This window comes from Rhinolophus hipposideros (genome assembly GCF_964194185.1).
Source record: "Rhinolophus hipposideros genome assembly, chromosome: 8".
Lineage (NCBI taxonomy): Eukaryota > Metazoa > Chordata > Mammalia > Chiroptera > Rhinolophidae > Rhinolophus > Rhinolophus hipposideros.
Genome location: NC_138054.1, coordinates 93,582,775 through 93,597,163, shown reverse-complemented (window position 1 = coordinate 93,597,163; position 14,389 = coordinate 93,582,775). Strand labels below are relative to the sequence as shown.

Below are 14,389 nucleotides of genomic sequence, written 5' to 3'. Positions count from 1 at the left end.
TTTACTTAAGTATTTTTGCAAAAATTGACTTAGGAATTAAAATAGCCTTAAGTAGGGGCAGCCTGATGGGTCAGTTGTTTAGAGCGCCAGCTCTGAACACCAGGGCAGCGCATGCCATTCCCACATGGGCCGGTGAGCTGCCCCTCCACAACTAGATTGAAGGAGAATGACTTGGATCCGATGGGCCCTGGAGAGGCACACTGCTCCCCAATACTCCCCAATAAAACTTATTTTAAAAGATAAGTGAATGAAATAGTTTTAAATAACCAAAATCATGGGCTTTTTGGCCATCTGAATTTCCACTCGAGTTTTATTCACAAGATCCCTGAACCACGAGCCTGCTCTTTTCCTTGAGTCCACAGACACCGGACACTCCGCAAGGTGTGGGGCACTGAGCTCAAGCCAGCCTCTGGCCTGGGTGCTGGCAACAAGAAGCAGGTGTGCCTGTTACACACCAGCCACAGGTGTGCCTGCCCTTATTTCACACTAGCCCAGAAACATGCCCCCCCCAAGGAAAATGGGACTGTAGCAGGAGATAGGGCAGCAACCCCCACCCCCAAGACACCCTGACTCCAGGGTACATTTTCTGGTGCTAGCCAGCCTGTATTTATGCCAACTCCAAATATATCCTCCATGTTTGGGGAAAATCGAGCCCTCTTCTCATAAAGTTACAACACCAGAAACCTTGTTTTGTTTACATAATGGCATGTCTGTCCCAAGGCAAGTTTTCTATTTATTGCCTTCTCCACTGATTGAACTGTCACTTTGGGCTCCTGTTAATTAAATCAAATCTATTTAAGTGTCTTAATATATAAGGATCTGCTTAAACTGAATTTAAAAGTCCAGTGTAAACACCAAAGGAAGGACAAGATGTGATTTTCAAACATGTTGGATCTCAGGTGAGTTGAGAAAAGTTCATGTGGTCCATGTCTGAAACCAAGTAGAGGGCCGGCCCTGTGACTCAGGCGGTTAGAGCTCCATGTTCCTAACTCCGAAGGCTGCTGGTTCAATTCCCACATGGGCCAGGGGGCTCTCAACCACAAGGTTGCTGGTTCAACTCCTGGAGTCCCACAAGGGATGGTGGGCTGTGCCCCCTGCAACTAAGACTGAACAGGGCACCTTGAGCTGAGCTGCCTCCCAGATGGCTCAGTTGGTTGGAGCTCGTCCTCTCAACCACAAGTTTGCCGGTTTGACTCCCGCAAGGGATGGTGGGCTGCGCCCCCTGCAACTAGCAACGGCAACTGGACCTGGAGCTGAGCTGCGCCCTCCACAACTAAGACTGAAAGGACAACAACTTGAAGCTGAGCGGCGCCCTCCACAACTAAGATTGAAAGGACAACTTGACTTGGAAAAAAGTCCTGGAAGTACACACTGTTCCCCAATAAAGTCCTGTTCTCCTTCCCCAATAAAGTCTTTAAAAAAAAAAAGAATTACAGTATCAGGTGTTAAGAAATGCTTCCGCATTGTGGATATTAACCAAGGACGTCTAATTTTCATGTCAGAGCCACTGACCTAGTGTCGGATTTTCAACAGGCGAAATACTGGTGATGGGAAAAAAGAAAACAAGAGAATGTCTGCTGGTGCCTCAGGCCACTTCTCCAGCCTCTGGGGCCCCCGCCTGGTAGAAAATAAAGACCAATGACCTGCTGCGTTTCCATGGAGACGTCTGTGACACCCTGCCCTGCTCCTGGGAATCCCGCAGGAAGCTGGTCTTCTCCAGGTGTTGGGTCCATGGTGGCGTCTTTCCCTCGACAGCCTGCTCCAGACCAAAGGCCCACAGGAGTGTCTGTCTAGGCCTCACTCAGGTGGCAAACCTTGGTCCTTTGTCGCCCTCTCCTGATGTTGCCTCTCGGGGCCGGGAGGCCCCAGAAGCCGAATCTGCTTCCCAGCTTAATGGACAAGGGGCTGATGGCCCTCCAGAGGGTGGCCAACCGGGACGGCCGCACCCAAGAGCTGAAACTCTGCGGAAAACAGTGCTCCTTCGGCAGTCCGGCTGAGGCCGTCAACCTGTACTACAGGAGGCTGGTACGGCTCATTCTCCTGCTTGAAAGGCCTGGGGGGTGGGGGGCGGGGAGCGTGGGGGTCAGCTCTATTGCTCTCCGACCAAGTGTGGTGACACATCGGACAGGTTGGTTCTGGGAGTGCAGAGAGCGGAGAGGACCCAGAGCCTGGAAGAGAGGGGGCGCCCCTGGCCCTGAGCCTTCCTTAGGGGAGTCTCGACAAGGACCACAGGGGGGAGAAGAGAAATTAGGAAGGGAAGGCTCAGGCGGAAAAGATGAGGCGTCTGCTGAGGGAGACTGAGGGCCCCCATCCCCGCCCCAGGGCTTCCTACATGGACGTGTCATCTGGGCTCCGCCAGCTACACGTGTGCGGGGACAGGGGACGGAACGGTGATGTCCTCGCCATCGGGTCCTTTCTCTCCGTGACTGTCTTCTTTATCCCACCCCACCAGAGCCACCTCAAGCAGAATGCCAGCCTGGAGGACAGGAGTTTCGTGCTGGAAATGGAGGAGCTGCGGAAAGTGTTTCTCAGGCGTCCTGGCTGCCCCCAGTTCTGCAGCAGGTCCACGTCCATGTCGCATTATGGTGAGAGCCGCTACCACCGCCCCCTCGGGAAGGTGGGGACCTTCCGGGCACGTGAGCCTGGAGGGGTGGTCAGCTGCTGCTTCGAATCAGTGCGTCCATCCATCGCTGTGTGTGGAGCTGGGTGTGTATGTGGAGGGGGGCAGGGGTTGGCAGAGGAAAAGAGAGAAGGAAAGGCCCCCCTGCTCCCTTTCACTATTCCTGTGCCTATTTGTCTCCCAGCCTCTTGCTTTTCTGTCTCATTCCGCAGAGATTCAGTAGGGTTGTGGGGCAGAGGAGAGGGGAAAGTTTGAAGGTTCTGGAAGCTTCAGGCAAGAGGTCCATAAGGCCAAAGATAACTCATGAGGAACCAATCCATGTAAGGAACTTTAGCAACCTTCAAACCCCACGTGTTCTGATTCGAACATGAAGCCCAGAGAGTGCAGCTAAGGCGCTCAGCGGTCACCAGGGGTCACTCCAGCCCGGGGCTGGTCCCATTCCCCCCCACCGCACACGGTGCTCTCCTGAGCAACGGTATAGGGTGGTTATAATCTGCTGCCGGCAACTGAGGTTCTGTTCGTGTGTGTGGATCTCAGCCAGGACCCCACCCCCTGGTTGGCGCTCTAGGCTGTCCCATCTCAGTGCCAGGCTGCGGAGAGCGGCCGGTGCTCCAGAACCACGGCTGTGGGCCGGTCTCTGGGGAGAGCTGAAGCTCCACACGTTCCTGGGTACGGGGTCTGCCCCCTGGGGGGAGGCACTCTGCCACACTTTGAGGAGGGGCTGTTTTTATAGACTATAGATGGGAACGTGGGTCACCTGTCATTCCGTGACGCATCGACTTAGATAAGGTCGCACCTGGTGTGTTTCAGGCGGACCTGCCAGTGATGGGTAGGAGTCATAACAAGTTTCGATGGAGCCCCAGGATTCAGTCCCATGCATCCACTGAGAAAAGTCACCTTAATGCTACCCCATGTTTAAAAAGAAATGAAATAAAAACGCCTGCCCCAGAGGTCTTGGGGTCATAGGCTGGCATTTTTAACGTCCTGCAGGTTCAGCCACGACAGTCTCTTTGCCCGAGGATCTGTGCACATGCTCTGAGGCCAGGAAGATGACCGAGAACTCCCTTTGCAACCAGGATGGCTCGGACACGCCGGTGGACGGTAAGGGCAGGCCTTGCTGGGCACTGGGCCCTCTCCTTGGCACCCAAGCCCTGAGGGCCTCTACCTTCACCTGCCGGGGACCCTGCACCCACTAGGGCTACCTGCCTCCACTGTGGAACACCCGACCCTGAGCACCTGCCTGGCCCCACGTCCCTTACAGGGGCCCCTGGGACACATCCCTCCTTGATTAGAGACACCAATATGCACTGTTCCTACAGACAAATACACTTCCTTTTATTTATCCGTGAGGAAATCCACAGCCAGGTGTCCCCTTTGCCTGAATGTCCTATGCACGGGACAGCATCAGGATGACCCCGTCGTCCTGACTCCCAGGCTCTGGGAATCTTACAGGCTGCTGTGAGGATTCCCTCCCTCTCTCCAGCACACACAGTGAGCTGGGTGTCAGGCGAAGGACTTGGGGATGTGGAGGAGCCTAGCTGGGCCGTGAAGGGTTTCTGAGGGGGTCTTGAAAGGTGGACGTTATCATGGAAGACGCCAGGGCCACTCGACCTGGGAAGAGCCTGACTCCCCCTGCTTCTTGACAGGGCACCGCCCTTCCTTGAGTAACAGCGTCTGCGAGTTCAGTTACTTGCGGGACAGGAGCGAGTCCCCGGTCTCCAGCAGCCCAGTTCTGGCACACAGCCACCTGAGAAAGCGGATACCTTGGTACATGTTGGTCATCCATGAGAAGGTACCACTGGGCACGGGCCCTGGGCGCATATTCTGGGCCTCATGCCCCAGCTCTGCGTCCTGGTGGAGAGGGTACCCTCTCTACACCAGAGGCTCTCTTTCTAGAGTCTGGTTAGCAGTGCAAGCAGGTCCCCAGACGCGGGCTCATTGGACCTCCAAGCCCCTCCTTTGGCATCTGTGAATCAGACACTTTACAAACCTTCTGGCCCCTGTTCAATCCCATCCACAGGCTGGCACTCTGAACTGCAGTGGACCTCACCCACTCGTGTGCAGCTCGCCAACATAGTAGTGACCTTCCCTGTCTGTACACCTTTGGACGCAGTCATCCCCCTTGGGAGAATGTGTCCTTAAAACTAGTAATAATCAGGGGCGGCCGGTTAGCTCAACACCAAGGTTGCCAGTTCGATCCCCTCATGGGACACTGTGAGCTGCACCTTCCTTAAAAAAAGAAAGTAGTAATAATCAGCATGATATGCAAACACCCACCTACGAGTCAGTATTTATTTCATCGATGTTGATGAGGAAAACTGATCCACAATTTACCTGTCTGGTAATTCCCTTGTTCGTGATTTTAGTGTCAGAGGTATTCTGGCCTCATAACCAAAAAGAAACTTGGGATGCATTTCCCTTTTTTCTATTCTCTGAAAAGAGTCTGCATCAAGATTGGTGTTATTTCTTTGTTAAATTCTGAAGAATTCATCACTGAAGCCATCTATGCCTAGAGAGGTCTTACATGGTTGGTTTTTAAAGTAACAAATTCAGTTCCTTTTAAGATACTCAGATTTCCGTTTTCCTCTTGCTTAAGTTTTGGTAAGCTGTGTTTTTCTAGGAATGTGTCCATTTCATGTAAATTTTCAAATTATTTGCCTAACCCTGTGCGTAATAATCTCTGACTATCCTCCCAAGACCTGCAGGAGATTCTGCAGGAGGTGGCCACTTTTTCATCCCTGACACTGCTAACTCGTGTCTTCTCTTTATCTCTCCATCAGTCTTGCTAGAGGTTTATGAATGTTAATGGTCTTTTCTTAGAATCAGCTTCTGTTTTGTTTTTTTAAGCTGACGACGTTTTAGTGACAGTTATGGAAATGAGTAATGCCAGAGCTGGGTGGTTACTCAGAATGGGGACTGACAAGGCCGGGGGAGTGTGGGTTCACGAGTACTCACTTTACATTTATTCCCGAAACTCGACCTCTACATTTTATGATAGATTTCACAGTTGAAAAAGTGTTGATACCTTCTGACCAAGCAATTCCACTTTGGGGAAATAGCCTGAGGGTATAACTCGATAGAGATAAATGTAAAAGGATATCCTTTGCAGTGCGGTTACTAACTTAAACAGGAGGAATGGAATTGTCTGCTCATGTATGTGAACCGGCCAGGGGAGGGGCTGCAGGCATGGCTGCCTCCAGCAGCTGGAACAGTATACTTAGGGTTCTCTTTCTCTCATCTCTGCCGTCATCTGAACTGTCGCAGGCGAGCACATCTATGGAGGCAAGACAGCAACAACAAGCGTGTGCGGTGTACTCAGCAGCCCCTTGTGGGCACCTCCTCCAGTAACCACTGTCTGGTTCGGGACACGTGTGTAGGACACAAGTTCCGAGTCACCATGGCCAGTCACCAAAAACAAAACATATGATTTGTGCATGATTATTTTCCCCTTTTATCCTAATAGTACAAATAATCCCCACCTACCTTTCAGGTTCCCCAAATATTAGCATGCTGCCATGTTTTCTCTATCCTTCTCTCTTCTCCCTCTCTGTAGCATTCATTCTTGCACTTATCTGTGTTATGCCCTTCCTTCTACATGCTTTAAGTTTAATTTGCAGTTCTTTGTCTGAATTCGAGAGATGGATACTTAGATCATTGCTTTTCCAGTGTATCTCCTAGTACATAACTTTGAAGGCTATAAATTTTTCCTTAAGCACAGCTTGAGCTGCACCCCACAAGTATTGATATGTCCTAGTGTTCATTATTGTTCAGTTTACAATATTTTCTAACTTCCATTGTGATTTCTTCTTTGACATGTGAGCTACGTGGAAGCCTATTGCTAAATTTCCAAATTTTTGGAGAACTTTCTATTTACCTTTCCTTCCAAAACTCTGTCTGGGACCATCTCCCTCCTGCCTGAAGAATTCCCTTTATATTTCTCTAAGTTCAGATCAGCTGAGGACAAATTCTTTCAGTTTCTGTTTGTCTGAAAACAACCATCGTCTCGTGTCTCCCAGTTTGAAGAACGGAGGGTGTTGAGATTTAGAGAATGGAAGTTTGAGGAGCCGAGGGCCCCTAGCAGTGGCTCTGGGAGAGAGTCGCTGTTTAGGTGTGGGGACGTACAGAAGACTGGTGTCCTCAGTCATTACTGGGGGCTGGCCAGGAGCCAGGCTGAAGGGGAGACTGCCAGAAATCTCCCGGGGCGAGGATTTCAGATCTGCCCTGTTAGGGTGTGGCTGCAGCAAAGAAGCATACATCTGGGGCTTGGGATTCCGGGGTCCCAGGACAGCAAGCCTGCTCTTCCTGGGCCTGGAGCTGCTGTCCTGCAGGTGGCTGGGGTGGAGGGTGGGAAGCGTCTGTGCCTGTATGGCACATGGGGCGGCCCCCGCTTTTTGCCCAGGATCGCTCCCTATCTGTGCTGGGGGAGGAGATCCAGCGCCTCTCCACACTGGAGGACCAGGTGCAGAAGAAAGATGAGGAGATCTTGGCGCTCCAGGAGGAGAGGGAGGTCCTGAAGAGGCAGCTGAAATACCTCCTCAGAAGCAAAGGTCAAGGGACACTCGTGTGCCCAGGCACGAAGGTGAGCTGGGGGTTCTGCTTCCAAAGTGCCCAAACCTCCTGGGGACCCCAGTGGCAGACCGTGGCCCTCTCTAGACTCAGGTTCCTTCCCTGGAACATGAGGGCCAGCTCCTCTGACGTCCCGGAGGACGGAAGGCCCCTGCAGGTGGAGTCCCCGGACTCCTGGCTGTTACCCCGAGGTGGTGGTGACTTGGATTAGCCTGAGCTGTTCTGACTGCAGGACCTCTGGGTCCTTGCCTGTGAATGGGCTTGGGGATGCTGTCTCTCCCCAGGTCTGCGTGGAGGACTGGACAAGGGTGGGGCCCAGGGGCAGCTCTGCATGGCCCTAGTGAGCAGCTGCCCAGTCTTTCTGAGATCTTTTCTTTCATACCTGAGGCTATAGCCTGATGTTATGCTGAGGGCACACATGAGTGGGGGTGGGGGCTTCAGACCATCGCTGAATCCCCTGGCCGCCTCCAAAGAAAACCGCCCAGACGCCGATATGGGCCGGGGGCAGCAGGAGTCTCGGGAGGCCTGGAAGCATTGGCCAGCCTTCCCAGGGCCGTGAGATAGCTGCGAGTGGGCAGAGCACAGGGCAGTGATGTGCCAGGTGGGCACGTCTGAGGCTGGCCCCGCGACTCTCCAAGTGACGGTGCCCATTACTGCACGGCCACTGCCCCCAGGACTGCCACCTCCTCCTGATGTGGAGAGGCTGCTGTCCCCCTTCCAGGGAGCCGAGGGAGCCGTGTGAGGCCCTGAGGCTCCCACGGGCATCTTGTAGGAGCGGCCCCCTGAGTCGGCGTCCAAGCCATTTGTGAAACTGAGCCTCCTAAAAGCCTTCTGCAAGGACAATGAAGAGCTGCAGCGCTGGAGGCAGGTACGCTGGCCGGGCTGCTGGGCCAGCGCCACGGGGTCCCACCTGCAGCCCTCCCCTGTTGGCCCTCTGCCAGGTGCAGCCCGCCATCACCCTGGAGGGGAAAGGTGAGGGTGGGGGGCAGCTCCCTGAAAAGCAGCTCCAGCGCTTCCCCCCCAGGGGTGCTGGGCACTTGCAGTCCCCGAGACTGAGGCTGGATGCCTAGCCTGGGAGGGGGGTGGCACAGTGCCCAGGGTGCTGCCTGCCCCTGCACTGCCCTGGGGTGCCCCAGGCCCCGCCCAGCACCCCGTCCCTCTCTCAGATGCAGGAGGAGTATGCTATGGTGGACAGAGGCAGGGACCTGGAAGCAGACTTTGAAGAGGAGGAGGGCCTGGAAGGGGAGCCCGAGTCGGACGAGGGAGCCCAGGGCGCTGTGGGCAGGAAGGGGTCTGTGCAGGAGGTGGGGGCTGTGGAGCTGGAGGAGGAAGTGGAATTGGAAGAGGAAATGGAACAGGAGACTGAGGGGTACAAGCACGGCGGCAGGAGAAGGACCTGCTCCCTGGACGAGCTGTTTGAGGAGGAGCTGATGGCCCAGCTGGAGGAGTATGAGCAGGTGATCCAGGAAGTCCAGTTCGAGCTGGAAGCCACGAGGGCGGAAAACTCCCTTGCAACAGGTAGGCTGTGGGAGGACACCGAGGAAGGACCAGCGGCCCGGGCTCAGCAGCTGGGCCACCCAGGCCGCACCACCTTTGCCAGGCAGGCGGGATGGGAGGGCGGGGGGCACTGTGACCCCAGCCTGCTCACCCCTCCCCATCTTCATCATCCCGATAGTTCTCCTCTCTCCCTTCCCGCTGCTCACTCAGGAGCCATCACGTCTTTACAACGACAAATAGATTGCCAAGAATCCCAACTACAAAAGATGAATGTGGAAAACGAGCTGCTGCAGAAGGAGCTTCGAGAACGGAACCGTCAGTTACAGGCCATGTCTGACAAGGTGCTGACAAGATGGCAGTGTCCTTAATCACACCGGGCACCCACATGGCTTCATTCGCCCTCCCAGCAGCTCTGGGGTGGGTGCCAGCCCTCCCAACCCACTGGTGGAGACCCTGAACTTAGGGAGCTAAGTGACTTTTCCAGGCTCTCGCCACCACGCCCCGCACTGCCCTCTTGGTTCCTGGGCAACTCTCAGGCATCTCCTGGCCTGAGTCCCAGGGGTGAGAAGCCCACCCACGCTTAGAGAGGTTGCCACTCTGCTGAGTTCACTCCTTGTTAAGCATTTTTAGTTTTTATTTTATAGAAGTTTTTCACCCACATAGCTAAGAGAACCAAAGAGCTCCACAGGCTTGTGATACACAGAACGAGCGTCCCGCCTGTCTTCCTCTCATTTGCCCCCACCCCAAGGTGACTACTTCCAACTCTTCTAGCTCATTCTTTAGAAATCACCCTCCAAGTTTCTAGATAGTACGCATCCAGTGTCCAGACTAGAATTTCCTCCATCTTAGCATTACTTAATGCTTCCCTCAGTCCTCCCCGCCCTTTCCCGATCCCACTCCATCACAATGGCCGTGAGCTGACACTTGACACGATGACAGTGATTGGTAGCACACGCACGTAACAAACACAAGTCTGTGAAACAGTAGGAACATGCATAAACCATGTTTTAATACTGCTGCATCCCACATCTTTCTCTTTCTTGATCTACTCACTTATTTGCTCTGGAGCACATCCTGCCGTGGTTTTTAGAGAAAAGATGAGTGGGGGTAAATTTGGGAGGACACCATATATCTGCAAATGTCTTTATTCTACACATCAATACAGTTCGGTTGGATACAGAATTCCAGCTTGGAAAGCACGTGCCCTCGGCAGTGTGAAGGCGTTTTGTTCAGCTCTCCTCGCTTCTAGGGTTGCTGGTCTGAACCCAAAGTTATCCTGATTCTTGTGCTTTCACACAGCACGGTTCTTGATAGTGCTTGCTTCCTCTCTGGAAAGGTGCAAGATCCTGCCTTTGTCCCAGGTGTTCTGGAGATTCACAAAGTTGTGCCTTTTTGAGGGTCTAGTTTCATTGTCCGGGGCACTCAGTGGCCAGCTGGAAGCTTGTGTCCGTTCATTTTGGAATTTTTCTTGTGTACATTGTTTTTTATTTCCTCCCCTCTCCTCTGAACTCTCCACTGGCTTTCCAGTCACCCGCCCAGCAGGTCTCCAGTTTTGGTTCTCTTCTCTCCTTCCTGTCCCTTCCCTCCTACTTTTCACCCCCGTGTTTTTTCCTTCTACTTTTAGGAGGTTCCCTTAACTTCATCAACAGCCCTCCTGCTGAGTTTTGATTTTTGTTACAATGTTTACAATGTCTGAGGTCTCTCTTTTGTTCTCTGAATGCTCCTTTTTCCTTTTTTCCCTTTCTCAGTTGCAGCATCTTGTCTCACCTTGATGAGCACCTTCAGGATCGTCATGGCTTTTAACTTCTTGCACCATTTCTATTTCCTGCAAATTCCTTTTGTAACTTTGTTTTGGTCTCTGTCATTCATGCGAGAACTTGGCTCCAATGTCAGAGCACGTGGTGGCAATTTTGTGCTTCACGGCACAGGGTAGGTGTGGGCATTTCAACCGAGAGTTCAAAGGTAGTCTTTTCAGGTCATTCCCCCGGGATCTGAGAAACTGGAAGAATTTCTTGCTTGGGATGTGAAGTCTTCACCCAGTGGGGAAGAAGGCTGCAGGCTCCACCGTCATCCCCCACACCCCACACCTGGAGTCTGGGGTCTCCACCCTCAACCCTGGAAGATGCCAGGCAGAGACCCCCTGACATGAGTCACCTGCCAGGTGGAGAGGGACCCGCCAGTTTAAGATCGGGAACCAGTGTGCGGCTCTGTTTCTGAATCTTCACCCCACCACCCCTCCTCTGTTTCACCTCCACGTCCACGAGAACCGGCACCACCAATTCCTGAGGCTTCCAGGGATTCTGAAAAGTGTGAATTGGGCTTGTTTTCAGCTTTCCCTGCTGCCGTCTTAGGATCCTACATTCTTGGGTCCACTTTCATACCAGCCCCAGTGTTTTTGGTACTCTTTCTCCTCTTCTCCCACCCTCCTCAGAAATCCCGCTGCTTTCATCTCACTGAAGGTCAGGGAGGGAGGAGTTAGACCCGGGTGTTGCCGCTGTGACCTCGCCCTGGAGTCCCCTGAGCCAGCTGCTCATCCACCTTCCAGTTCTCCAATCTCCGAGAAGATAAGAAGCACCAAGAGATGATGGGGCTCATCGAGAAGGACAACATTGTCCTCCGACAGGTGACCGTGGGGGTGGGTAACCGGTCAGCCTGACACAGCGACAGGGAGTTGAGTTGGGGCCCACTTATCTTAGGCCGTGCCCCGTTCCACAAACTCAGGAGGCCCGACACCCACAGGCTCTGAGCGAGCCATGGCTGGATCCAGATTTGACTTGAGGGACGCAGAGCGGGCTGTCTTTGGGAAAGAAGGGGTGGGGACAGGTGTCACGGTTTGGGCCCGGTGGACCTACTCCTCTGTCCTCCCGGGTTCTTCCCCAGCAAGTGTGGGAGCTGGAGCAGGAACTCACCAAGCAGAAACACACCATCTCGGAGTCCAAGGCCAACGCCAGCTACCTGCAAGCCCAGCTCCACCAGAGTGAGAAGCACCTGCAGGGACAGAAGCAGCTGGAGGGGGAGATGCAGGGCAAGATGGAGCTGGTCCAGTACTCTGAGCAGCAGGCCCGTGTGGCCCTGGAGAGCGCCCAGTCCAGGGTATGCCCGGCCCCACCCCCTGAAGACCACCCTGTAGCAGGCACCCCGTGGGCCCAGGACCCTCACCCACCTTGAGTACAGTAGTGGCGACCACCAAATGTTTGGTGAAATGCCCCAAGTGAGAGCTGCCCGAGCACACAGGACTTCCCCCTGGGCCGGGGGCATCTCCCCTGGGGTCAGAGGAGACTGTCCCTGAAGCTCCTTCAGGGCAGGGAGGATACCTGGGGGTCTTTCAGAGCTTTGATGCTGTTTTGGTTTGGTTTTGTTTACCATGTGCAGGTTTTACTTCAATTTTAAAAAGTTGGTAGAAAGAGGTAGAAAGTCTTTGGTGTTAGGCCCTGGGTCTGGGTTTTGATCTGGAACCTTCTAGCTCGCAGGCAGAGTTTGTTGACCTCTCCACTTTCAGTTGCTAGTCCCTAAAGCCATGAGGAGTGAGGACCGTTCAGCCACCTTCTGTAAAACTTGAACGGGCTCCGGGCACCTTCCTTCCTCCCGTGAAGAGTGGTGGTATTTTCCCTTTGCTCACAGCTTGAAAGGCTGAGAAACAAGATCATCCAGGCCACCTTTAGCATCTCTGGGATCAAGCCCTTGGCCACCGAGATCTCTGACAATGATGTCCTGGAAGCCTTACAGGTATAACCCGCACTCAGCTGCCACCGGGTCCCTGGGCCAGACTCCGGGCCAGAGCTCCCGGCATGGAGGGCAGACGGAGAGGCCAGGATGGAATGCTGGGGACGTCGTGCTTATCCCAGCCTGTTGTCACTGTTATTGTGAGCCCGGCTTGCCCTTCCTCTCTGCTCAGGCAGAGGAGACCCATCTCCCGACGAGTGGGGATGTAGTGAAGCCCGCAAGGCGAAGCTGCTCTCAGCACTGAGTCACCAGCAGCAGACATGACCCTCTGGGATGCACTTGGGAGGGGCCAAGCTGCTGGGGTCCTGGAGGCTCTCTGGTGGCAGGAGCCTGTCCCCAGGCTCTGCCCCGCTCGACCTCCTCACCATGCTTCCAGGCACCTCAGCGCAATCGTCATCCGCTGAGCCAGAACCCTGGCACACATGCCCGTCCCCAGCCCGGGCCCATGCCAGCTCCTCACAGACCCCAAGCAGAGGACTCAGGGGGCAGGGAGGTGTGGCAGAAACAGTGCAGGTTTTAGGGCCTGCAGTGGAGTCACCACCCACCTGGCTTTTGGTGGAGAAGCTGTAGGCCCAACTTGGCTTCACTGAGCCCAGAGCTTCCTGGTGAAACGGAGACAGTGTGCCGGCCACACGGTGTCTCGGGCCAGAGCTCTGGGAGAGTGCCTGTGGTCCTTGTGCACTTGTCACAAGGGGCTGCTTCTGCCCTAGGCCCCAAACCCCCTCTGAGGTCACAGCCCTTGGACCCCAGCAGATGCCCATGGCCTTCCAGCACCACATTCCCCTGAGACCTGGTTTCTTTCCTCTGTAAACTGCAGTGGTCTACGGTACTCCTGCAGGGGGGCAACAGTGCTAGGGAGGGGGGACTCCTGCAGGACTCCTCCCCTCCTCTCTGTGGGGAGAGGTCTCTGTGGCCTGGCTACTGTTTGGGCAAAGGGAAGAGGGAGAGAAGGGAAGGGGAGAGGAGGGGAGAGAGAAAGAGGGGGCGAGAGGGAAGAGAAAGGGTGAGGGGAGGTGGGATGGGAGGGGGAGAGAGTGGGAGGGAGGAATGGGGATGGGAGGGAGAGGTAGAGGGAGGGGGATGGGCAGGTGGGAAGGAGAAAGAGGTAGGGGGATGGGAGGCAAAGAGGGAGAGAGGGAGGGATGGAGGGAGGGTAGATGGGAAGGAGGGAAGGAGAGAGTGGAAGGGAGGAGTAAGGACTGCCCAGGAGCCTGGAAGAAGGCCTTTCCTTTGTCAATGCCTGGCATACAATATCAAGGGGCCAGAGGAGGTTGAGGGAGGTGATGGGACCGCCTCCCTGGGAGGCACAGGAGGGACCTGAGGGGCAGACCACAGGCCTGGGGGTCTCTGAGTCTCAGCGGACCGCACAGGTGGAATTGGGGCTTGTTAGCTGGGGGTGGGGGGTTCTCAGCACAGAAGGTGGCGGTGCTACAACCCAGAGCGTTCTCCCCAACCCCCGCACACTGGTTGGAAATACTTCATAGCGGCTGCCGCCCTCCTGGGGCGGGCAGGTGGTGTCTGGCCTGAGCAGCCCCTGCTGCTTTCCTCTCCTAGAGGATCATCACGGAGAGAACCGACTACTACAATCAGCTGAAACAGAAGGGTGTCAAGGTGCCGCCCCTACCGGAGCTCCTGTCCTCGCCCAGCAAACCCAGGAAGCTGGCCCCCTCCAAATAGGCCCAGCCTGCCGAGGCCAGGAAGCAGCTTGGAAGCCACCCGGGGGCCCGCTTTTGCTGATTCACAATTAAACCCCGTTATTGGCCTCGGTCTCGCATTTTCCTCCCCCAGGACTCAAATGGGGGCTTGGGCTACATCAACGCCCCCCATTCACTGGGCATCAGCACAACAGCCCCCCCCCCACGGCTCCTTCCCGGGGAGACTCCACACCGAACAGGGTGGCCCCAGGTTTAGGCTTCTCCACTGCATTCAGGTCCTTCCCTCCCCCGCTGCACACACCTGTGAAGGCCCCCCTTCCCATCCCCC

The 14,389-nt window shown here is 54.8% G+C and overlaps 1 protein-coding gene across 1 annotated transcript; it reads left to right on the top strand.

The window, feature by feature from the left end:
- Positions 1 to 1,893: 1,893 nt before the first annotated feature.
- Positions 1,894 to 14,168, top strand: CCDC27 (coiled-coil domain containing 27; the record flags this gene model as incomplete). Its single annotated transcript, XM_081058079.1, has 12 exons — positions 1,894 to 2,025; positions 2,453 to 2,585; positions 3,611 to 3,721; positions 4,267 to 4,412; positions 7,020 to 7,199; positions 7,959 to 8,054; positions 8,323 to 8,704; positions 8,894 to 9,024; positions 11,229 to 11,306; positions 11,564 to 11,776; positions 12,305 to 12,409; positions 13,961 to 14,168. The coding sequence occupies 12 exons, from the start codon at positions 1,894 to 1,896 to the stop codon at positions 14,081 to 14,083; spliced, it is 1,830 nt and encodes a 609-aa protein (XP_080914205.1). The 3' UTR covers positions 14,084 to 14,168.
- Positions 14,169 to 14,389: the final 221 nt, after the last annotated feature.